The sequence below is a fragment of the Megascapheus bottae genome, chromosome 17, assembly GCF_031878675.1.
Source record: "Megascapheus bottae isolate mThoBot1 chromosome 17, mThoBot2.hap1, whole genome shotgun sequence".
Taxonomy (NCBI): domain Eukaryota; kingdom Metazoa; phylum Chordata; class Mammalia; order Rodentia; family Geomyidae; genus Megascapheus; species Megascapheus bottae.
In genome coordinates this window covers 35790107-35814903 of record NC_143525.1, presented here as the reverse complement: position 1 = coordinate 35814903, position 24797 = coordinate 35790107, and the positions used below count along the sequence as shown (strand labels likewise).

At 51.1% G+C, this 24797-nt stretch overlaps 1 protein-coding gene across 1 annotated transcript; it reads left to right on the top strand.

Moving 5' to 3' along the window:
* Positions 1 to 1136: 1136 nt before the first annotated feature.
* Positions 1137 to 23568, top strand: Kcnh4 (potassium voltage-gated channel subfamily H member 4). The gene is made up of 17 exons (XM_090351727.1): positions 1137 to 1330; positions 3149 to 3382; positions 3742 to 3876; positions 3964 to 4091; positions 4873 to 5116; positions 5377 to 5534; positions 9906 to 10113; positions 11517 to 11711; positions 12003 to 12202; positions 13880 to 14129; positions 15170 to 15414; positions 16969 to 17007; positions 17205 to 17560; positions 17826 to 17932; positions 18771 to 18847; positions 21249 to 21957; positions 23371 to 23568. Exons 1-16 carry the CDS (start codon positions 1255 to 1257, stop codon positions 21648 to 21650), a joined length of 3054 nt encoding a protein of 1017 aa, XP_090207853.1. The 5' UTR covers positions 1137 to 1254; the 3' UTR covers positions 21651 to 21957; positions 23371 to 23568.
* Positions 23569 to 24797: the final 1229 nt, after the last annotated feature.

Sequence of the window (24797 nt, the reverse complement as noted above, 5' to 3'; positions counted from 1 at the left end):
CCAATACAGCACACACACACTCACAAAATGACCCGAGTCAGGTGCTGATGGCTTACACAGGTAATCCTCGCTGCTCATGAGGCTGAGATCTGACCACCATGGTTTGAAGCCAATTTAGAAATGAAAGTCTGTGAGTCTTACCTTCAGTTAGCCACCAGGAAACCAGAAATGGCACTGGAGGCTCAAAACAGTGGAGTGCTAGCCTTGAGCAAAAGAAAGTGCTTGAATTTACTAATAACTGACAAAAAGGAAGGAAGGAAGGAAGGAAGGAAGGAAGGAAGGAAGGAAGGAAGGAAGGAAGGAAGGAAGACAGACTAGATAATTCTCACAATAACAGCCCGTGGTAACTATTGGTAGTTCCATTTTAGAGACAAGGAAAATGAGGCTGGGAAAGGCTGTTACACAGTTCATGTCCAGACCTGAAATTCTTGCCTGGTGGGCTCTGAAGCAGAGTTCAGCTGGTGCCTTCAGCAGACAGAGAGAGAAGGCAAGACTTCCTCGGGCTTGCTGGGGGCGGGGGGGGGGGGGGGAAGCTGGGCTTCTAAGACTTCACATTTTTAAAAATAAAATTTCATTTTTTAGTGTTATCAGAAAGGTGATGCGCAGAGGGGCGAGGTACCTACGTCAGGTAATGGCTGAGTCTATTTCCTTTTAGATCATGAAAGCTTCACATCCTAATCCACTTCAGCCTGGCTCCACCACATGGGAACCCCGCGAGTATGCCAACTCCAGCAGGCGGCACTGTGCGCCAGACACCAGCCCCAAGCGTGGGCCCCGCCGGGGAACCCCGTGGGGTGGAGCCACCGGAGCAGCCCGGGAACCACGCACGGCAGGGGGCGTGGCCACCCAGGCGGGAGGGCGTGTCTCCCAGCCAGGCCCCGCCCCGGTGGGCGTGGCCCCAAGTCTCTCCCCGGGAGACGCGCGTGGGCCGCTCCCCTGCGGGAGGGAGGAGGGCTGCGGAGAGGGGTGCGGGTGTCTCTGCCGGCCCCTCCCCGTGAGGGGCCACGTGGCGGGCGCGGGCCGAACCCTCGGGGAAGAGCCTGACCCGTGGGGAGGTGGGGGTGACGGAGGCGGTGCCGAGTGGCGCTGGGAGCTCCGGGGTTCAGAGCCGAGAGGCAGCGCGGTGGAAGAGGGAGGGGAGGCGGCAGGCGGGCGCATGGGGCGCCCGGGCCCCGCGGGCAGCACGCCCCCTCCAGCCGGCGGGCCCCGCTGACCGCTCCGCAGCGCAGCCCCTCGAACCCGCGTCCCGGGGCCATGCCCGTCATGAAGGGGTTGCTGGCCCCGCAAAACACCTTCCTGGACACCATCGCCACCCGTTTTGACGGCACGCGTGAGTGGGGCGGAAGGCGGGGGGGGGGAGGCTAGGGGATCCAGAGGGGGCTGAGGGCGGGGGGGGGGGATGCCAAGTCTGCCGAGGGCCTGGTCGGGGTCCCCGGGATGTGGTGGGTCTGCGGAAGAGACTTTGGAATCCAGCAGCAGCGGTGGCCGGGGAGGGGGGACCAGAGCGTGGTGGGGGGCGGGCGGGGAGGGGGCCGGGGCTGTGACTCCAGGCGGAACGGAGGAGGGGCCCGGGGAGCCACCTGCTCCGGGGCAGAGTTGTTCTGGACGGGGCGGGGGTGGGGGGCATGGAGACACGCAGGGGGGACCAAGTGGCCGCGCATTCTGGGCAAACTAGTCCTAGATGAGCCCAGCTTTCCTCTTCCTGGGGATGGGGCGGGGGAAGGAGTGACGAATAAATCGGACTCGGACAGGACCTAGTGTGGACTGAGGTCACGCACCCCCGAGTCGTGAGGTGCCGCGAGAGCCATGCAGTCTTGAGGGGGAGGGAATCCTTGCTCACCGCGCGAGCGCGGGTCCCGGGTTCAGCACCTTGGACAGCCTCGTCACTCCTTCTGGGTCTCTCCGTCCATTCTTTCTGCCTACTCTGGAGCCTGGAGGTCTCCCCGCCCCCCCCCAGCCCTCCCCCATCCTGCCCTCTCCACCCTTCTGGGAATCCTGGCGGAGATCAGGAAGGTGGGAGAACCGTAGTTGAGGGCGGAAACCGAGCCGCAAGGGCCCTACCGGCCTCCCCCCTCCTCCCCACACCTCCCCTGTTTCCATAGCGCCAATCACCGAGGCAACGGCCCTGGGATGGAAGAAGTAGGCTGCGCCCAGGGCCCAGTCTCTTCCAGGTACCTTCGGTGTCCCCACCAGTCCCCCTAGCCCCATGACCGCCCTAGGACCTCAGGGCTGGTTGTATCTCAGGTCCCATTCCTCAACTGAGACTGGATGACCCCCCCACCCCACACACACCTTATTGGGGAGCCAGCTCAAGTTCTAGTGCTGAGCTGGGAGTGGCTGGAACCTCTCACCCCCACCCCCAGTCCTTCCCCAGTTTGACACTGAACCCTAGGTAGGGATGGGTCCCCTGAAAACAGTGAAAGGAATGCTGAAGAGTGGATCTTTCCTGGAAGGCAAGCATGAGGACATTTTTCACTGCACGGTTCCCCCCACACCCTCAGTCCCCACCCCCACTAAAGAAATGTGTGACTTTGGAAAATTTCAGGAAAAGGGTTGCAATGTCAGCAGAATCTTCACCTTGCTCGCTATAATAGGATGACAGGGTGGTGTCTATAGATACACTTCCAGAGCTGAGCAAAGGTGGGGGAATCCTCTCGCCTTCTCAGAGTAGAGTTTACCAAGTGCCAGGGCTTGCTCTTCCCAAGTGAACTGAGACAGCACACAGCAAGCTCGGGAGGAAAGCACAGTGTGCACCACTTTGCAGATAAGGGCGCTGAGGCACAGGAAAGGTTCTTTACTAGGCCAAGGTCAGAGGAGGCAGGGGAGGATGCTGGAATCCATATTCTCATTGTGCTCTGCCACCTTCTGCAGCCACACATCAGCCTGTAGGGAGAGCTTGGACTCTTGGCTGTTTCTCTAACTCTCCAGTCATTTCTGCCTCCTTACGGTCCTCTTGACTCCTTGTCCCTTGGCTTTATCTCTAGTCCGGTGCTCATTTCTGAATATTCCTGAAGGGGATCGGGATCCACAGAGAAGCCTGGAAAGCTTCTAACTTTATGACTTCTGACTACAACTTAGGGGAATACTGCCCACTCAGAAGCTAGCTCCCCTCTAGCCTGGAGCTGACCTTGACCTCTTCTTCCTACAGACAGCAACTTCCTCCTAGCCAACGCACAGGGCCCACGAGGTTTCCCCATCGTTTACTGCTCTGACGGCTTCTGTGAGCTCACAGGCTACGGCCGCACTGAGGTCATGCAAAAAACATGCAGCTGCCGGTTCCTCTATGGCCCCGAGACCAGCGAGCCAGCCCTACAGCGACTGCACAAAGCCCTGGAGGGCCACCAAGAGCACCGAGCTGAAATCTGTTTCTACCGTAAAGATGGTGAGGGACCTGACCAGCCCTGCACCCTTGCTCGAACCCCAGGTTCCCAGGCCTTCCCCACAGTCTGCTGGGCACAGTGGAAGCCTAATTTGTTCTCCTATATACTGCCACAAGTTGGCTGTGGGACTGACTTCATCCCTGACACTCTCTGGGCCTCAGTTTCTCCATCTAGAAAAGAAGAAATCAGTTGACAAAAATATCCCCATGATTCCTTTCACTGGAAACCTTTGCCAAGGTCTTTTGACTATAACCAACCACCACAGGGGACCAGGGAGAAAGTCATACAAGAAGCTGCTCACCTCTTCCTTTCTCTTTCTTCCTCCCTATTCCTTTCTTTCTCTCTCTTTCCATGCTCACAGGCTCAGCCTTTTGGTGCCTTCTGGACATGATGCCCATCAAAAATGAGATGGGGGAGGTGGTGCTGTTCCTTTTTTCCTTTAAGGACGTCACTCAGAGTGGGGGCCCAGGACCTGTCCACGGGGACAGTAATCATGGTAAATACATGTCAGATGTCTTTGTCTTTTCCCTTGTAGCCTCATTGGATGTCTCCTCATTTAACGCTGTATCTTTCCTTCCAACAGAAAATTCCCTTGGCAGGAGAGGAGCCACCTCAAAACTTCGTTCCACCAGGAAACAGAGCCGTACTGTTCTACACCGACTGTCTGGCCACTTTGCTCGCCAAAGCCAGAGAAACATGAAGACCAGTAATGTGAGTCTGACATCTTCATCTAAATATCCCTGCCCCTGCCCGCGTTCTCCAGCCTAAATTCTCCGCTACTATGTGCCTGTTTCACCCTCTCTGCCGGGTGTTCTCTGTGGGCTTGCTCCTCTGTCCACACATTCTCCATTACTAGTCTCTGCTCCATCTTGTAGCCCTTATCTCTCCTCCATCCCTGTCTTCCTGATTGACATTTCCTGGTGATATCACAGGGGTGGAGCTCTAGCAGCCATTATACCACCTAGCCTTTGAGTGCTAGGGTCATATCATGAGGGTGAAATCATAAGCTATTATGGTCCTGGGAAGAAAGCCCCATTGTAGACCCAGTATCTTGCCCGGTGTGACACCTCTGAGCATCCTGACAAGGCCAGTGAATCTGTGAGGACCACAGCAAACAGTGTGGAGGGTTCTAGCTTCCACATCTACCATTAGGGCTCAGAACCCATGAGAAGCTTGAGGGAGAAGTTAATGACCCCTCAAGCCAGGATTGCGTCTGATATGTCATAATTTTCTTCTCAAGTAGGATGAGGGTCAACTCTTAAGAATGCCTTCACCACCCCAAAAATTGAAAGCCTGGGGGGGGAGATTTGGCAGACGGAAGGAAGCTTCAAGTGCCAACCTCTGAACCCCTCTCCCACACGTTCGATCTCCTCTCGTGGTCACCCTAACAGTGGCCACCTTTCCCTTTTCCCTGTCCCTTGCCTCTCTCCTTTTCCCCAGCCCCAACTCATCTTTCCCCCCAAGTCCCCAACCGCCACCCCTCTCCCTTTAGAACGTGTTTGAGCCAAAGCCATCAGTGCCTGAGTACAAGGTGGCCTCCGTGGGGGGGTCCCGCTGCCTCCTCCTCCACTACAGCGTCCCCAAAGCCGTCTGGGATGGCCTCATTCTCCTCGCCACCTTCTACGTCGCCGTCACTGTCCCCTACAACGTCTGCTTCTCCGGTGATGACGACACCCCTATCACTTCTCGACACACCCTTGTCAGTGACATCGCTGTGGAAATGCTCTTCATTTTGGGTCAGATCCTCTGCCCCACCGACCCTGTGAGGGGGGACTTACTAAAGTTGTGCAGAACTCAGCCCCGTCTCTTTCTGGATTAACTCCCATGGGCCATGTGACATGCCCCCTGCTGCCTGTGCCCCTCTCCTTTCTCCAGACCAGCCACTGTCCAATCTTTCCAATGCCTCCTTAGCCATTCTGAGTATTCAAGTCTTGTTGTCTCCTTAGCCCAAGTTCCCAGGCCAAGACTCCCTTGTAACAGCTTCTTGTATCCTCAGATATCATCCTGAACTTCCGTACCACCTATGTGTCCCAATCTGGTCAAGTGGTTTCTGCCCCTCGTTCCATTGGCCTCCACTACCTGGCTACTTGGTTCTTCGTGGATCTCATTGCTGCTCTGCCTTTCGACCTGCTTTATGTCTTCAACATCACTGTGGTGAGTGATTCCCATCAGGCCCCTGGGCCTTGGAACTTCTGCACAGCATCCCCTCCCCTTAGAGGACCAGGCCCAGTTTGCAATGATTCCTGTCAACTCATCTGTGGATATTTATCTGGCACAGCCCTGGGCTAGGTCCTGGGAAGAATCTGTGTTCTTGGAGCGCTCAGCTCACAATTTTTGAAGGAAGCTGAGATAAATGAAAAGCTAACTATGGCTACCAAGGCGGTATTGGTCTGATGCCAGATGAGGGGTACTTTTCACATTTTTATTTAACAAACAACTGATGAGCATTTAGCTGTCTGCAAAGCAGTATGTAGGGCATGGTCACTGCGGGGGGGAGGGTGGAGAAGAGACAGAGATTCGGCCTCTAAATTGATGAGGGAGGCAGATCTCCAGTAAAAACACTGAATGGGAGCAAAAGATGTGACCCAAGTATTATTGCCAAGGGACTAGGATGACCTTAAAGACGCAGGCTGGAATATGAGTGTGTGGGGACAGTGGGGCCAGCCCCAAGGAGTAGAAGCATCTCTGTTGTGCAGAGGCTAGCATATCCTGGGAAGGAAGCGTTCCTGGGGGAAGTAAGAATAGAGCCTGTGGCTTACACCTGTAACCCTAGCTACTCAGGAAGCTGAGATGTGAAGATTATGGTTTGAAACCAGCCTGGGTAGGAAGACTGAGACTCTTATCTTCAACTAACGACCCAAAAGCTGGAAGTAGAGCTGGGGTTCAGTAGTAGAGCTCAAGGACTGCACCCAGGCCCTGTGTGGCGTGCACACACACACACACACACACACACACTGTAGAGAGGAGTTGGAGTGTAGTAAGTCAAACCTGGGACATATTGGCAGGGAATCCTTGGAGCAATGTCCTCACCTCGGGACTACCTGGAGATGCCCTGGATGGGTCACCAGCTGGCAGATGGAAGGTCTTGTTAAGTCCAGTGGGAGGCAGGACCACCCTTGTCCCCAGGCCCGGTTGGCTGCTGGGATGGGCGGTGGGGAGCCGTTTCCCTGTGTGCTCTCTGTGCTGCACTCAGCTATAGCAGGAAACCACCTACACGCAGCCGGATTTAACTAGCCGCCAACGGGCTGTGGGCCTCTTCTCCTGGCTGTGCACACGTGTGTGCATGCTCCTACACACGTGCATGTGTGTAAGCCCATCCTGAAGCTCTGGCCACTCCAAGTGGGCCTCTCTACTCCTCCCTAGGTGTACAGGCATGCCTCTGTGCCGCTGGCAGAGTCAGCCTGCAGAGAGCTCCTTGCCCCCTCTCAGGTAGCCCCTCAGCTGGCACCTTGGGAGCCCTTGACAGTTCACTACTATACTTTCAGCCTTCTCATCATATGGGGGCCTCCCCGTAGACCTTCAGGGAAAATCCTCTTATACTTCCTTTTCAGAACAGAATAAGAGAGTTGCTAAAGGCACACAGTAGGCAGTAGCAGGCAGGAGATTAGGAGCAAGTCTCTAATTTCTTCTTTTCCTCCTCCTCTTTTTCCTCCTCCTCCTCCTCCTCCTCCTCTTCATCTCTTCCTTCTTCTTTTTTGTGTTAGTACAAGGGCTTGACCTCAGGGCTTTTTTCACTCAAGGGTAATGCTCTACACGGATACTTCTGGCTCTTTGCTGGTTAATTGGGAATAAGAGCCTCACAGACTTTCCTGTTCCAGCTGGCTTCAAATCATGATCCTCAGATCTCAGCCTCCTGAGCGAGTTAAGATTACAGGAGTGAGCCACTGGCACTGGGCACTAGTCTGGTGTTCTTGCAAAGATATTACCTGCCTTCTAGCTAATAGGACACCCAAATGGTTGGCTTAGAGACGATGAGGAGCAATGCTCTCGGGGCGGTGGGGAGGAGGAGTGGACAGAAAGAATAGAGAGGAGGAATGGATATGAATAGAGTTACAATAGACCAGGAACATTCTGGCCCAAGGATGAAAGGAGTGTCCTCAAAGTTGTAGGGTCTAGGGGCAGATGACTGGGAGATGGTTCCAAAGACTCAGGTTTGAAGTCAGGAATTCCAGGGGTAGGGGTAGGGGTAAGCCTTAGAGAGAGGGTCCAGGTGGGAGAATGAGATTCTCCTTTACCTAAAATTGGAAACTAATTGTATGAGGTGATTCAGCAGTGTGGGCCAGGGCTCTAAAGAGCGTCCTGAAGGCTCCTGCATGGAGAAGAGGGGGCATCAGACTCTCCAGCCCTAGCTTCCTCTCAGAAAACCTATGCCCAGTCTCCAGGATTGGGGGCGGGGGGAGGGATAATCATAATGAATTTAATCACATTGGATTGAAATGTTTATCACAATGAAAATAGCAGTGACGGAAAGGAGCTTAGTGTAAGGTAGAACCCTTACATAGCACAGTTCCATCCCCAACGTGGAAAAAAAAGCTGAGCGCCAGTGGCTCATGCCCATGCCTGCCTGTAATCCTAGCTAGTCAGGAGGCAGAGATCTGAGGACACAGTTCAGAGCCGTCCCAGGCAGGAGTCTGTGAGACTCTCTATCTCTAATCAACTACTCAGAAAAAGCTGGGAGTGGCACTGTGGCTAAAGCACAAAGAGGCTCATGGACAGTGCCCAAGCCCAGAGTTTAAGCCCCAAGATTGGCCAAAAAAAAAAGGGAGAAAAAAGTTGCGGTCATGTTAGTGAATGTTTATAGGGTTCTCACCAGGCATCACTGCCTCCATTTTCAATGATGAGCTCAGTCCAGGTGTGTCCAGCTCATCTCAGGTCCTGCTCTCCTTCCTATCTGTAGCTGATCCATAGAACCTCTCTCCTCCTTCTCCCTCTCCCTCTCTTTCTCCCTCTCCCTTTCCTTTACCCTTTCCCTCTCCCTCTCTCCTCTCTCTTTCTCTTTCTCTCTTTTGTGCCGAGTACTTGGGTTTGGATGTTTTTCTGTCTCTGTCTCTGTCTCTCTCTTTTGCCAGTCCTGGGGTTTGAACTCAGGGCTGGGCACTTGAGCTTTCTTAAGGCTAGTACTCTACCACTTAAGCCACAGCACCACTTCTGGCTTTTTACGTATGTGTAATATGAACCAGGGCTTCATGCATGCTAAGCAAGCACTCTACCACTAGGCTATACTCCTGGCCCTAACTTGGCTTCTTATTGCTAAGCTACCACTTGGACTGCACCCCCACTCCCAGATTTTTGGTACATGTTTGCTTTTCTTAATTAGAGATACATCTTGAACTCTGCCCCAGTGAGTTTCAAACTGGGATCTTCCGATTCCAGCCTCCTGAATAGCTGGGATTATAGGTGTGGTTACCAGCACCAAGCTCTAACCTCCTCCAGTCCTCGAGCCCTTATCTGTTCCCACTTCTCCACGCTTTTCCATGTTATCATTGCTTGATGGTGCCTAAGACACAGAGCTCTGGAGCTCTGAGCTAAAGCCTTCAAACAATCATTCTCTGACTCTGGTCAACCATTTCCCTGGCACTATGGTGTAGTGCTAAGAGGCAATAGATTTTGGTCTGTGATCTTGAGCAAGTCATTAGCCTTGCTATGCCTTATTCATCAGTAAATTCCGGATGATGATAAGTAGACCAAAGGCATAAAGTAATTTTTTTAACCTTTGAAATTTAGTTTTGATTTTAGACAGTGCTGGAGTTTCAACTCAAGGCCCCACTATTGCTAGGCAGGTACTCTACTATTTGAGCCACACCTACAGGCTGAGCATGGTGGTAGAATTGGGAAGATTCTAGCTACCAAGAAGGTGAAGATTGAGAGGATCGAGGTTCAAGACCAGCCCAGGCAAAAAGTCGCCAGACCCCATCTCCAGCAATAAATCTGGGTATTTGCTGGGACTGTGGCCTAGTAATAGAGTGCAGCCTACTGATAGAGTGCTTGCTTAGATGCTCGATGTCCTGGGTTTGATTCCTTGGTACCACATGCCCAGAAAAAGCCAGAAGTGGTGGTGCTGTGGCTCAAGTGGTAGAGTACTAGTCTTGAGAAAGCTCAAGGACAGTGCCCAGGCCCTGAGTTCAAACCTCAGGACAGGCAAAAAAAAATGTGGATATGATGGCATACTCTTATTATCCTGCACAAGGGAGGAATAAATGGGATGTGGTTCAGGCTGGCTGAAGCAAAAACAGGAGATCCTATCCGAAAAATAACTAAAGCCAAAAGAACTAGAGGGGTGACTCAAGTGGTAAAAAGTCTGCTTGGTGAGCTTGAAGCCCTGAGTTCAAACCTAATCAATCGATGAATAAAGCATCTTCAGGATACTTCCCCAGGTCAGGAATGGTTTTCCTTGAGCAGCTTCCCCTAGTACCAAGGTACCAAGGTGTTTGGTAGGAAGGCTCTGGGAAGGGACCAGGATCAGGTGAGGGCTCTGAGGAGGTGTGCCTGCTGACATCTTCTCCCCTGCTCCCCATCCTCTTGCAGACTTCCCTGGTGCAACTGCTAAAGACCGTGCGGCTGCTGCGGTTGCTGCGGCTGCTGCAGAAGCTGGAGCGGTACTCGCAGTGCAGCGCTGTGGTGCTCATGCTGCTCATGTCTGGCTTTGCACTCCTTGCCCACTGGATGGCCTGCATCTGGTATGTCATCGGGCGCCGGGAGATGGAGGCCAATGACCCGCTGCTCTGGGACATTGGTGAGCCACCAGCCCAGCCTTTCAATTCTACCTCTCCACCTATTCAGGACTCATTCCTTCCCTATCCCACATCCCTCCAGGTGTCTCACAGCGTGACCTGTGTGCCTTGTGTGTCAGGCTTTGCCATGGGGGGAGGAGACCCTCATAGCCTAGCGCAGGATCCGGTATGCCCCTATCAGTCTCTCCTTATCCATATTTAATGGAACTACTCATCAGAACAGGGCCAGTCCCTCAGTGTCTCCTTGGAAGGCAGGTCAGATTCTGGGCATTGTTCCTGATCCCAGAAGCTGGCCCAGCACCTCTCAAGTCTGACATCTCCTTATGCCCTCTGGCCCCTTCCCAGTCCATCCCACCTCCCTCTCAACCCAGTTCTTGCTTTGACCTCTACTGATCTCCTTGTCTCCTTCTCATCTTCACCCCAGCCAACTCCTCATCATAGCCTTCATTCTTGGTCCCTCAAGAATCAACGCAGACCTGACCTGGACTCTTTCAGGGGTTCTGCCCTGCCCTCAAAATTGTCTACTTTGTACCTTCTCTATACCAAACCCCAACCCGCTTCTCTTTCCCCAATCCCCCTTGGCTGAGTAACATGTGGATTCTCAGATGTACCTCTTTCTCACTGTGGGATCCTTCCTGGGATACCCCCTCCTGCCTCTCCCTTATCTCCCCTGCCCCATGTGTGTGTGTGTGTGTGTGTGTGTGTGTGTGTGTGTGTGTGTGTGTGTGTGTGTGTGCTGGCTTGAATCCAAGGTGTGAACACCATCTCAGTTTTTTCACTCAAAGCTGGTGCCCTACCAGCTTGAGCCACAGTTCTGCTTTTTTGCTGGCTGATTAGAGATGAGAGTCTCATGGAGTTTGCTGCACAGGCTGGCTTGGAACCCTGATCCTCAGATCTCAACGTCCTGAGCAGCTTAGGTTACAGGTGTGAGCCACCTGTGCCAAGCTACTCAAACCCCCTCCCCCCACACAATGTCAACTGGTGGCTTTCCCTAACCTGTTACAATGCTGAGACTTTGACTCTGGACGCTTGCACCTGTAATCATTGCTTTCATTTCTCTTTCCTTTGGGGCACTGAAAATTCTCCCCAGGTGGGGAAGGCCTGTGGCTGGGTCAGATGCCAGCCCGCTGCATGCAGCACTTGGAGGGGATTTCTGCCCAGTTAGCGGTGTAGGGGGTAGCCTTGAACAGCAATTGTTACCAGGTCATGGAAGCCAGGCCCAGGCGAGAGCTGCTCTGTGCCTTTCCTGGGCCAACCCTGCACAAGCCGTTCCCGCCCCTTGGTAAATACTTGCCCAAGGTCAAAGCCCCAGCCAGCAGCTGAGGGAAGGTCTGTTCTCTGTGGCTGGCACAGCCGGGGCTCCCTCCCTCCCTCCCTCCTTCACCCTGCTCCCCCTGCTCCCCAGGCTGGCTGCACGAGCTGGGCAAGCGTCTGGAGGCGCCCTATGTCAATGGCTCGGCGGGCGGCCCGTCCCGGCGCAGTGCCTACATCGCCGCGCTCTACTTCACGCTCAGCAGCCTCACCAGCGTGGGCTTCGGCAACGTGTGCGCCAACACGGACGCGGAGAAGATCTTCTCCATCTGCTCCATGCTCATCGGCGGTGAGGCCAGGCTCGCCACACCCCGGGGGGGGGGGTGCCCTAGTGTGTGTGTGTGCGCGCGCGCGCGTGCGCCCGCACCCGAGAGACCTACTGTGCGCTCACGGAGCAGCCCTCTGGGCATCGTCCCCTCTTTCCTGCCCACCTGGCACCCAGGGCTCTGCTGGCTCTCTCTCTCTCTCTCCTACCCCGCCCTCCCGCCCCCAGCATCCATGCAGGCTGAGTGGGTGTAGGGCAGGGGCAGGTGACCGAGAGGGTGGCCGCCCCTCACCGCGGCCCACCGCCCCTGCGCAGCGCTGATGCACGCCGTGGTGTTCGGGAACGTGACGGCCATCATCCAGCGCATGTACTCCCGCCGCTCCCTCTACCACCGCCGCATGAAGGACCTCAAGGACTTCATCCGCCTGCACCGCCTGCCCCGGCCGCTCAAACAGCGCATGCTCGAGTACTTCCAGACCACCTGGGCCGTCAACAGCGGCCTCGACGCCAACGAGGTAGTGCGGAGCCCCAGGCTCACAGGGCTGTTCACAGGGGCAAACCCAGCTCCCCCAGGACTTGGAGCTGCGGGTGGCTCGCATCTGCAATCCGAACTACTTAAGAGTGCTGAGAGCATGGCAGCTGGAATGGGGATGTATCAGGGGGTCTGGACTCTGAACCTAATGCCATTCTCCATCCCATCACCAGGTCCAGGGCACCTAGCCCAGGATAGCTTCTGTGGGAGAAGGATGTAACGAGCTTGGAAATGGTTACAGTTAGCCCCTGCTCTCAGAGAGACTCCAGAATACTGAGAGGGAGACAGAATCACACAGGGAACAGGACTGTGCAGGAGGGATGGTAGTGCAGCAGGGCCCGTGTTGTGTCTGGGCCGAGGGAAGTGGAGAAAGGTGTCAGGGAAGACGCCCTGAAGGACAAGATGGAAATGACCGTGCTACAGGAAGGCCATTCCAGGGGGGAAAAAAAGGCAATAGGAACCCAAGTCCAGAAGTGCTGCTAAAAGAGCAGAGTAAGTGAATTCAGGGAACTGAAAGGAGCCTGGAGGAAAGGATGTGTGAAGGCCAGGGAGGGGGTGGGGAGGGAGTATCAGAGTTGGGGCTAGAGCATGGACAACCCTCAATATAGATTTTTATCCTGCTAGATCTTTAGTCTGGGGATGAATGAAGGATTGGACTAGGAAAGAATTTCTTTAGGGAAGAATCCACAGGGCAAGGTGATTTCTAGGTGGTTGCAGCACAGTGGCTCACAGGGACTCCCAGGTATCTGATTTGGACCCAGGGGCAAAGTAGCATCATGTGGGGATTCTGGGCTAAGGGCGGAAGATGAGTATCAGGGCTGGACCACGAGGGGGGTGTGGTGATGTGGGAGACCCCAGTGGAGGTGTGCACGGTAAAGTCATTGGAAATACAAATCTAGTACCAGCATTAGGGCTTAGGACCCCACTGGCAGTGGAAAAGTCAGGGACTGGTTGCCACAGTGGAGGAGAGAATGGAAAATGAGAAGTAAGCTGAGGGGGTGAGATGAGAAAGAAGCCTGAGTGAGGAGAGGCAAGAAAGAGCAGCCAGAAGGAGACCTTTACAGGGGCCAGCGGGATGGGGGAGAGGTCAACAAACTTGGGTATCTAAGGGGCTCCAGAATATATAAAAACATGAAATTTTGATCCTAGGAGGTTATTGGTTATATTCAAGAACTACCATAACTCCATATTTTACAATGGGGATATGGAAGCCTAGAGAGAAGTTAGGAGCATGTTTTTTCCTCAAGGCTTTTCTGGTAGTCTATTGGAGATAAGAGTCTCACAGACTTTTCTGCCTGGGTTGGTTTCAAACCACGATCCTCAGATCGTAGCCTCCTGAGTAGCTAGGATTACAGATGTGAGCCCAGCTCAGTGATGGCTTTTGACTAGATGAGGGTGAGTGGCCAGAACATGTTAAGACTGACTAGTATTTGTGGCCAGGTGCAGTGGACAAATGGGAGATCTTGTTTGTCTCTGTTCAACTTTAGTTTGGGAGTTCAACTTAGAAAAATTGAGGTTTAGACCCACAAAAGTCTGGAATGAAGGTCTGGAATAGGTGACTTCAAAGCCAAGGTCAAGCAGGTGCCCTTGCTTTGCCTTGGAGCTGGTTTAAGTAGTAGTTGCAGGGGGATGGCCAGAATGACCTATGCCCCTTATGCAGTTACTGCGTGACTTCCCAGACGAGCTGAGAGCTGACATTGCTATGCACCTGAATCGGGAGATCCTGCAGCTGCCGCTGTTTGGAGCAGCGAGCAGGGGCTGCCTGCGGGCCCTTTCCCTGCACATCAAGACCTCCTTTTGTGCTCCTGGCGAGTATCTGTTGCGCCGTGGGGATGCACTGCAAGCACACTACTACGTCTGCTCCGGCTCCCTTGAGGTGCTTCGAGACAATATGGTGCTGGCGATCTTGGGTGAGAACCCCAACAGGACCACTGCTCAGAGACTTGGGACTAGCCAGGTGTCTGGAGAAGGGGACATCCCTTGTGGACCCCAAGGCATTGTCCCTTTCCCCTTCACCCTTTGACCATTTTCTGTGACTCATTCATCCCTAACCCCTTGGCCCTCCCTCAGCCCAACAGTCCTTTTACTAACGTCTGTTCCCCGAGTCATCTGATCCTTTATCAACTCCCAACTTCATTGACCCTTTCCCAAAGGCCCAAACCCTTTTGACCTTTACCCTTTAATTTGCCCCTGTGGTGGGCTGGTCTGCCTTCCTTCTTTCCTTTGTTTAGTTTTGTAGTACTGGGGACTGAACCTAAGGCTTTACATATGCTAGACAAGCATTCCGTCACTGAGACAACACACACACACCACACACACACACACACACACCACACACACACACACACACACACACACACACACACACACACTTTTTGTGCAAGTATTGAGGCTTAAACTCAGAGTCTGAGGCACTGGGCACTGACAATTAGCATTTTACTCAAGGCTAGTGCTCTATCACGTGACCTACACCTCCACGTCTGGCTTTTTAGTAGTTAATTGAAGCTAAAAGTCTCACAGGCTTTCTTGTCCAGAGTGGTTTCAAACCACAATCGTCTTAGATCTCCGCCTCCTGAATAGCTAGGATTATAGTCAGGAGCCACTAGTGCCCAGTTTGTATTTTGTTTTTGAGATAAGGTCTTACTCTGGACTCTCTTATCTTTGCTTCTCAAAGTAGCTGGGATTACAAGCAGGAGGTACCACGCCAAGCTTCCTCTGACCTTTCTTTACTGATTATTCAATTGATTGATCATTCATCCAGTTCTACTGACCACTTTCCCAGTTTCACCATGCATTCTCCACTTACATGTCCAAATTCCTCAATTCTCTTATTAACAGCTTGATCCACATCAGCCATCCTTCCAACACACTGACTATTCACCAAATCCATTCACTGAGATTCAATTGGTCCCAGTATATCAGCTCACTGTCCCCCATTCTTTGCCCACAGGGAAGGGAGACCTGATTGGGGCAGACATCCCTGAACCAGGCCAGGAGCCTGGATTAAGTTCGGATCCCAGCTTCGTGCTGAAGACCAGCGCAGACGTGAAAGCACTGACCTACTGTGGCCTTCAACAGCTGAGCAGCCGAGGGCTGGCTGAGGTCCTTCGGTTGTATCCTGAATATGGGGCTGCTTTTCGGGCTGGCCTGCCCAGGGATCTCACCTTCAATCTGCACCAGGGCTCGGATGCCAATGTATGTAGACTTCCTATGGTCTTCACTGCCTCCCAGTGCCCTTCTTTCAGTGCTGATCTTCCCTAGCCCTAGAGAGCATTCTCCATATCCATCCACCTGAAAGCAGTAACCCCAGCCATCCTCTTCCATGATTCCTAATGGGCCCGACATCTTCCAGTGCTATTGTCCAGTAGCCTTGCCCAGCCCCTGGACCACCTCTCAATAACGTCTACTGCACTGCCCAAGGACTTTTCCTTCCTTCTTCCCTCCGTCCCTCCCTCCTTTTCTTTCTTTTTTTTTTTTTGCCAGTCCTGGGCTTGAGCTCAGGGCCTGAGCACTGTCCTTGGACTTTCTCAAGGTTAGAGCTCTACCACTTGAGCCTCAGCACCACTTCCGGCTTTTTTTTCTATGTATGTGGTACCAAAGAATCGAACCTGGGTCTTTGTGCATGCTAGGCAAGCACTTTAACCACTAGGCCAAACTCCCGGCCCCTCCTTTTCTTTTTGTACTGGTCCTGGGGCTTGAATTCAGGGCCTGGATGCTGTCTCTTAGCTACTTTCTTATTTTTTGTCAGTGTGGGGCTAGAACTCAGGGCCTAGGCACTGTCCCCGAGCTCTTTTTTTTTAAGGCTAGCACTCTACTACTTGGAGTCACAGCAAAAATTCTGGTTTTTGAGGGCTGACTTGGAGATAAGAGTCTTACAGTGATTTTTCTGGCCTGAGCTGTCTTTGAACTGAAGTCCTCATATATCAGCCTCCAGAATACGCTTGGCTTCCTTAGTTTTTGTTTTTGTTTTTGCTTTCCTCAAGGCTGGCATTCTATCACTTGAGCCATAGCTCCACTTAATTGGAGAGAAGAGTCTCACAAAATTTTCTGCCCAGGCTGGTTTTGAACAGCAATCCTCAGATCTCAGCTTCCTGAATAGCTAGGATGACAGGTGTGGGATACCAGCACCTGCATTGTCCATGGGGTTTGTTTGTTTGTTCATTTTCTTTCTTTCTTTTTTTTTTTTGCCAGTCCTGGGCTTGAGCTCAGGGCCTGAGCACTGTCCTTGGACTTTCTCAAGGCCAGAGCTCTACCACTTGAGCCTCAGCACCACTTCCGGCTTTTTTCTATGTATGTGGTACCAAGGAATCGAACCTGGGTCTTCATGCATGCTAGGCAAGCACTTTAACCACTAGGCCAAACTCCTGGCCCCTGTTTGTTCATTTTCTAGTATCGTATCCCTAGCCCTACCCTAGACTCCTTCAGAGGACCCTCACTTTGGGAGCTGCACACTCTTGCGCTGCTCCTTCAGGCATCCCTCTGGACCAGTATCACCATCAGAGCTGCCGCATCTCCATTGTTTCCTGGCCCATTTTATTTTCAGGCTGGGCCAGGTCTGTATATTATACCCTAGGCCTTTCTTTTGGTACTTTTGAATCTTGTTTTGTCACTTCGAATGGCAAAATGGCTCTATTTCATAAAAAGATCCCATGTTTTCAATCTCTTACCACTGCTGGCTTGGACTAGGAGGCGCTGTGCCAGGGGAGATGGGCAGAGTAAATCAGCTTGAACCTTCCTCTGTCTCCTCAGGGCCTCAGTCGCTTCTCAAGATCCCCTCGGCTCTCTCAGGTAACGCCCCCCCCCTTCCTAGGTGGGGGTGAGGTTGTTCTGGGGAGAGTTTCGGAGTGGGGCTTTTTCTTTGGCCTCTCTGCTCCAGAAAGAAGAGACAGGGGATGGGGATGAGTATGTGGTAGTAAAGGCTGTGGACCTGTGAAGGGTTCTGATATTCAGCATCCTGTCATGTCTGCTTCCCTCTCTCTCCACAGCCCCGATCAGACAGTCTTGGCTCCTCCTCAGACAAGACTCTGCCATCCATCACAGAAGCCGAGGGTGGCACAGAGCCTGGGGGTAGTTCCAGGCCCCGAAGACCCCTCCTGCTACCCAATCTCAGCCCGGCACGGCCTCGAGGCTCCCTGGTCAGCCTTCTAGGCGAGGAGCTTCCCCCATTCTCAGCCCTTGTCTCTTCTCCTTCTTTGTCCCCATCCCCTTCCCCTACGCCTGCTGCTGGCCAGAGCCAGAGCTCCTCTGCTCACAGGGCCCCCAGGAGCTCTGCTGCCTGGAAGCCTCCCCAGCTTCTCATTCCCCCACTGGGCACCTTCGGACCTCTGGATCTCAGTCCCCGGTGAGATGCCTGCCTCCTCTGCTTTCCCCCTATCACCACTGGTTTCCAGAACCTTCTTTGGGCTCTATCCCCAGCATTCCAGCTAGTGGTCTGTCCCATTTGCCTACCTTCCCTTTCTACCTACAGCTTGCAACCCCATCCCGCTTTGACCTCTGCTGTTCCTCAGTCCTCTGGCTTGGCTGTCCCCATTCACCTCTGTCTGCTGTGTCCTGGCATTTCCCATATGCTCTCCCCATGGAGCTGACGAGCACTGCCCCATCCCCAGGATAGTGGATGGCATTGAGGACGCTGGCAGCACAGCTGAGGCTCCTACATTCCGGTTCAGCAGGAGACCAGAGCCTCTACGGCCTCGATCACAAGCCCCCCCAACAGGTAAAGGCCAGCCATGGACTTTAACTCATTGTCATTCACCCATCCACCCATCCATTCAACCATCATTCATCATCCATCCATCCCACATGCAGTTGAGGTCTCCCCAGTGTTAGGTTCAGTGCCAGGAAACGCATCACACAGTTAAACCGAATAGGGGCCACATTCTTAAGTCTTTCACCTCATTCTGCGTTAGTGGCTTATGCTGGTAATCCTAGCTATTCAGGAGGCTGAGATCTGAGGATCTCAGTCTGAAGCCTGAGACTCTTATTTTCAATTAACCAGCAAAATCCCAAAGTGGAAGTGTGTCTCAAATGGTAGAGCACTAGCCCTCAGTGAAAAACCAAGTGTGAGCATCAACTCCTAAATTCAAGTTCCAGTGCCCACAAAAACCAAACCAAACCAAACACCTAAAATTAGAATTGCCTTTCTAGTCCAGGGAAAACACCTGTGTACACAGATCATTCTAGAGCCATGTGCTAACTATCACTACTGAGCCAGGACTAGAACTCAGTGGTAGGAGCCCGAGACAGGATGCTTCTTCAAGGGTGAGTGGCCTTTGGTCAGCAAGACAACTGTTGAAAGACATAAAGGCATGCAGAGCCAGGGGACACTGTGTTCACAGGCCAAAGAAAAGCTCTGTGACTGGAGCTAGGGGCATGGAGGTATAAAAAATCAGATTTCAAAAGCCAGCCTGAAGAGTTTGAGTTTCCCATCTCCTTGATCCTACAGATTTCTCTTCCTTGCTCTCTGCCTGCCTAGCAACAGGGGAGTCCAGCCTGAGCTATAGTCTCATTTATCATGAATTCATCAGCATCACCTCACTCCCTTGTGCTTGCAGGTACCAGACTCAGCCAGGACCTGGCCACAGAGGCTGCTGAGGAAGTAAAGGAAAAGGTCTGCAGGTTGAACCAGGAGGTGCGTTGGGACTGCCTCCTACCCTCCAGTCCTGGAGAATATTGTCTTGGGGTCAGATAAATTCATGTTGGGTGCTTAGTTTCAGTCAGTTTGCACCTTTCTCTTCCTTCCTTCCAAACCAGCTCAAGGTTTACAGTCTGGAAAGAGAAGCCCTTCTCCACATCCCCATCCTCCCATTTATATATATATATATATATATATATATATATATATATATATATATATATATATAATAGGAGATAGGATTTTCTTAGCCTGGGATGTCTTACCAGGTCTGCTGCTCACTTCCTTCCCTTACACCCAACTATGGGAAATGCATGCAGGTGTGTGTGTGTGTGTGTGTGTGTGTGTGTGTGTGTGTGTGTGTGTGTTGAGACCATAGAATTGGGAGGCAGAGACAATTTTACACTTGGGGAACCTGAGACCAGATGGCTGAATGTTGGTTAGGAATAGCCCCGATCCTGTATGCTAAGGCATTGTCTCTATCTCTGCCCCCAAGAGAACTCAGCACTCTCAACATTCAGCTACCAGCCCAGCCCCTAGGAGTCTCCTTTCCTCAGTTCTTATAAACAGGTCACACCCCATAGGGGTGGTACCTGGCCAAGGAGGGACCTGGGGATGAGGGCAGGGCCAGCCTGTGTTCTACAAGGTTAAAGGCAAAACTTTCTTAAGTAGCCCTCAGTTCTAGTCCACTGGTTTTCTCAAATTCCAGTCTTTTCATAACCACCTGTTAAAATGTAGATTCGGAGGCATTGCTCAATTAGGAGTACCTGTGGTGAGGACCTAGACACTTGCATTTTGACAAGTTTCTCAATTCTGTACTCACTGAAGTCTGTAAACCATGGAGGTAGACATTTGCGCTAATGGGAGAGTATGTCTCACTGGATGTCCTTTCTCTGGCCATACAGACTACCAATAGGTTTTCTTGTAAAAAGGAGGTGAAGAGCTTGGCAATGGTGTCTCATTTCTACAATCCTAACTACTCCTAGCTACTCATGAGACTGGATCTAAGGATAGTGGTTCGAAGCCAGCCTGGGCAAAAAGGGCCATGAGACTCTTATCTCCAATTAGTCACCTGAAAACCAGAAGTAGTACTGTGGCTCAAAGTGGTAGAGTGTTGGCCTTGAACAGAAGCACTCAGGGACAGTGTCTAAGGCCTTAAGTTCAAGCCCTATAACTGACAAAACAAAACAAACTATAACATGGGGAAATTGCTGCCTCCAATTCTTTTTTTTTTATATTCATTAACGTACATTTATTTATTTTATTAAGAAGATCATAATGAATAGACAGTTACAGCAATCATGTTCCCTTTCACAATGTCATAAAAAGCAAACTCTATACCACAGTTTGTAAAGTATTCAATTTACCTCAAGGCCAAGCTGCATCTCCCTAAGACACTGCACCCATCACAGTAGCCATTTGAAGCCAATCTTCTTTTTATACTCGGGTAATTTCTGTAGAGAACACTTTTCTCAGGATGAAAATGCATCAAGTATGCATAAAAAAAAATATATGGGGCCGGGAGTTTGGCCTAGTGGTAGAGTGCTCGCCTGGCATGCACGAAGACCCGGGTTCAATTCCTCAGTACCACATACATAGAAAAAAGCCAGAAGTGGTGCTGAGACTCAAGTGGTAGAGTGCTAGCCTTGAGAAAGTCCAAGGACAGTGCTCAGGCCCGGAGTTCAAGGCCCAGGACTGGCAAAAAAAAAAAAAAATATATATATATATATATATTCACAAATACATTTAAAGGCTGCCTTAGGGGTATTACTGAAGAAAAGAAAACCCTGGGATTCATATGCCTTTTTCAATTTTAAAGTTCCTCAAAACTTTATATTATGTAAGAAAAGTCAAGTGACTGATCAAAGATTATAAAGTAAAATTATCTTTCCGTATTATTGAAATGCATTTTAAAATGAGGCAAAATTGCAAGAAACAAAAATTAGACATCCTTATTGCTTACTAAACTCAGTGTCATTCTAAATAGGTTAACTTTTATGTAGAACTGGTTCTAATTCAAGCAAATGAAATGTTATAACTTTTTAATATTCTTCTAGTTCTTTCTGAAGGTACTTTTACACCTATCCAAACTCATTCTTATGCATTAACTACCAAGATATATTTAAGAACAAAATTCAAAATGTTAATAAATGATCAGTAAAAACAAAAAAAAACAATTTTAGTACTAAAACCACCTCCCCATCAATTAAAAAACAAAACTATACTCCAATTCTTTTTTGAAAGGGATTGGGGCATTTATCTCTAGACAGCATCCCTTTCCAGCCTTCTTTCCAGGTAACAATTAGTAAATCGTGGTGGAAGAGGTTTATGAACTATAGAGGAGGGAGTACACCAGTACTTATGGTACTCATGAAGTCATTTAATGTGTTTTCAACAGATCTCCAGACTCAACCAGGAAGTATCTCAGTTGAGCCAAGAGTTACGGCATGTGATGGGTCTCCTGCAGTCCAGGCTGTGTTCCCCAGGCCCAGGCCACCCAACAGTCTTAGCTTGGCCCTCTGGCCCTCCTTGTGCTCAGCAGGGGACACAATTCATCTCTGCTTGTGTGTCCAGACCTCCACCTGGCCCCCAGGATACTACACTTGCTGAAGTCCACTGCTCGGCCAGTGTGGGGACAGTGGAGATAGGGGCCACCCCTCTGGACCTGAGATCTTCCATGCTAGCCCCCTGCCCCTCAGAGCCTGACCCTCCTGGACCTTCCCCAGTGCCAGAGGCTTCACCCCCAACCCCAAGTCTCATAAGACACAGCTTCCAATCCAGGTCAGGCACGTTCCACTGACACTGGCTCTGGGCCCAGGCCTGTCTGGGGTGGGCATTGCTGCCTACCATTCTGGGAGGAGTTGGGCCCCTTGGCCTCCTGCCTTGAGGTCAGCAGCCACCAGCTGGTCTGGTTGGTTCTGCATTCTCTGGACATTTTAACAAAGAGTGGCCACCTCTGACCCTGTTCCATTTTCCAAACCTCCCATCATCCCTCTGTGAAGGGAGCCATCTGAAGCCGTGGAATCCAGCAGGCGTGAGACGGATCGCAGTGCCTGTTGGGCTGGGCAGGCGAGATGTCCTACTTCCTCCCCAGGACCTGGAGACAGGTAGAGACTGGGAAGCAGAGAAGATGGAAAATGGCCCATAGATCCAGCCTGAGAAATGAAGGCTGAGGCTAGATCTACAGTAAGAGGCATAGATGGCAACATTGTGAGGTCTGTTGTCTCAGCTCCAGAGATCTCTACCAGAGACACTGAGCGCAATGTCACACTGAGATGGGGAGATCTGAGGTTCTGATTGGCATTTGAGCAACCAAAGATATCTTAGGCTGCCTATCATTGGCCTAGGCTGAAAGAGCATACTTCAACCTGCAGCATATACAGGACATGAACTGAGAGCCCCAGAGCATTATTTTCAAAATATGAATTAGGTGCCAACAGCAAGACAGCTCACATAAAATCTAGTATCCTGGCTGGGTGCCAGTGGTTCACACTTATAATCCTAGCTATATACAAGGCTGAGCTCCAAAGATTGTGGTTGTAAGCCCATCCAAGCAGGAAAGTCCATGAGACTCTTACCTTCAATCACCCAACAAAAAGTTGGAAGTTGACAAGTGATAGAGCACCAGCTTTCACCAAAAAAGCTCAGGGACAGTGCCCAGAACCTGAATTCAAGTTCCAGAACTGTTGTGTGTATGTGTGTGTGTGTGTGTGTGTGTGTGTGTGTGTGTGTGTGCGCGCGCACGCACATACACATACACATAACTTTAGTATTTCGATTTCTCTTTAAAAAAAAATGGCTAGGTGCTGGTGGCTCATACCTGTAATCCTAGCTACTCAAGAAACTGAGAGCTGAGGATCATGGTTCAAAGACCCCCTGGGCAGGAAAAACCATGTGTCTCCTTTCTCTAACTAACCACCAGAAAATCAGAAGTGTCGATATTGCTCAAAGTGGTAGAGGGCTACCTTGATCAGAAGGAGCTCAGCCCAGTGTCCAGGCCATGAGTTCAAATCCTATGACCAACAAAAAAGTCTGGCCACCCACCCTGAGCCAAAACCTAGTGTTAGGTGCCCAGTGTTCTTTTGATGTGATCTACAACCCTGGGATTTGAACTCATAGCCTCATGCTTTCACTTAGCTCTCTTGTTCCAGGCTTGTGCTCTACTACTTGAACAACATCTCTAGTCCAGTATTTTGTTGGTCAATTGAAGATGGAGTCTCTCAGACTTATGCTGAGGGTGGCTTTAACCTGTAGTTCTCTAGGTCTCAGTCTCTTGAGTAGCTAGGATTACAGGTGTGAGCAAACTGTCTCTAGCTACAGTCCATGTTTAGATCATCTCTTAATGACCGGTCAGCTTTTCTCATTTGAATCCAATATCTAGTCCCTGTATCTAAATTTGCAATCCCTGTCTTAGAAAAGGCACCACAGTCCCTAAGTCCAGTAGATGTTGTAGAGGCCAAATAATCTATTTGCCCCTTGGCCTTGGGTTTGTCAATGTTTCTGTTTATGTCTCTCCACAGAATGTTACTCAAGGTGTTCTCTTCTGCTGCCAGCAACTCAAAACACTCCCAGCATCACTCCTGATCCTTCTCCTGCCCCCAGACCTCAGCCAAGCCTGTTATCCTCCAGTATAATGTCTCACTCAGGGCCTGGACTTTGTGGGAACCCACCCTGGACTCCTTCTCTCCTTTTCTACCTAACACCCTGAGCTCCTGTTTGGATAGGAAATAAACTCATATTTTTGTAATTGTTGGCTCTATCTGTTTCTGGAGGTTTGACTGAGAGTCCCAAGGCTTTATAGGAGCCAATCTAGCAGTCACTCTCCACCACACCCCAGGGACCTGTTGCTGTCTCTAGGAAGAGTAAAGGCGCCAACCAATTCGCTTGGCACCGTATTCACGCCACCAGGGGACCCTGGGATTGAAGGAGAAACGTTAATAAGTCCCTAAGGTCCTGTTAAACCCTCTCTCCTCTCCACCACCTAGTTATAGTCACAGATACACATATAATATGTAGGAGGGACAGTCCTGGCTCAAGCCCACCTCCAGGCTTGGAAAGGTGGGTCCAGGGAACTTCCAACCCCTTTGGAATAAGGAGATGTTGCAGGGCTAGGTATGAGATTGTAGGGGAACACAGCTCACAAGTCAAGAACCTAGTAGTAGTTGGGTACTGGTGCCTCACATCTATAGTCTCAGCTACTTAGGAGGCTGGGATCTGAGGATCATGGTTCAAAGCATGTATGAATGTTCAGGAGAGTCTTATCTCCAATTAGCCACCAAAAAGCTGAAAGTGGAGCTGTGGTTCAAGTGGTAGAGTGCCAACTTTGAATGAAAAAGCTAAGGGACTAGTGCCTAGACCCTGAGTTTAAGCTCCAGTGGTGCTAAGGTACCTGCCATGAAGTTGTGTGCATTCTTTTTTTTTTTTTTTTTGCCAGTCCTGAGCTTGAGCTCAGGGTCTGAGCCCTGTCCTTGGGTTTTCTCAAGGCTAGAGCTCTACCACTTGAGCCTCAGTACCACTTCCAGCTTTTTTCTATGTATGTGGTACTGAGGAATCGAACCCGGGTCTTTGTGCATGCTAGGCAAGCACTCTACCACTAGGCCAAACTCCAGGTCCCTGTGTGCATTCTTGAAATGTTTTTAATCTGTTACTCAGGAGTTTCCCCGGGCAAAAGCATGAGACCCTATCTGAAAAATAAAATAAAAAAGCAAAAGGAGCCAGGCTGGTGACTCACACCTGTAATCCTAGCTACTCAGAAGGCTGAAATCTAAGGACTGTAGTTCAAAGCCATCCCAGGCAGAAAAGACTCTTCTCTTCAATAAACGTCTAAGAAATCGGAAGTGGAGGCTCAAGAAAAAAAAAAAAACAACCCTCAAGGACAGCACACAGGGTGCTGAGTTCAAGCCCCAGGTCTGGAATATGTAAATATGCGTGGTTCAAATGGTAGATG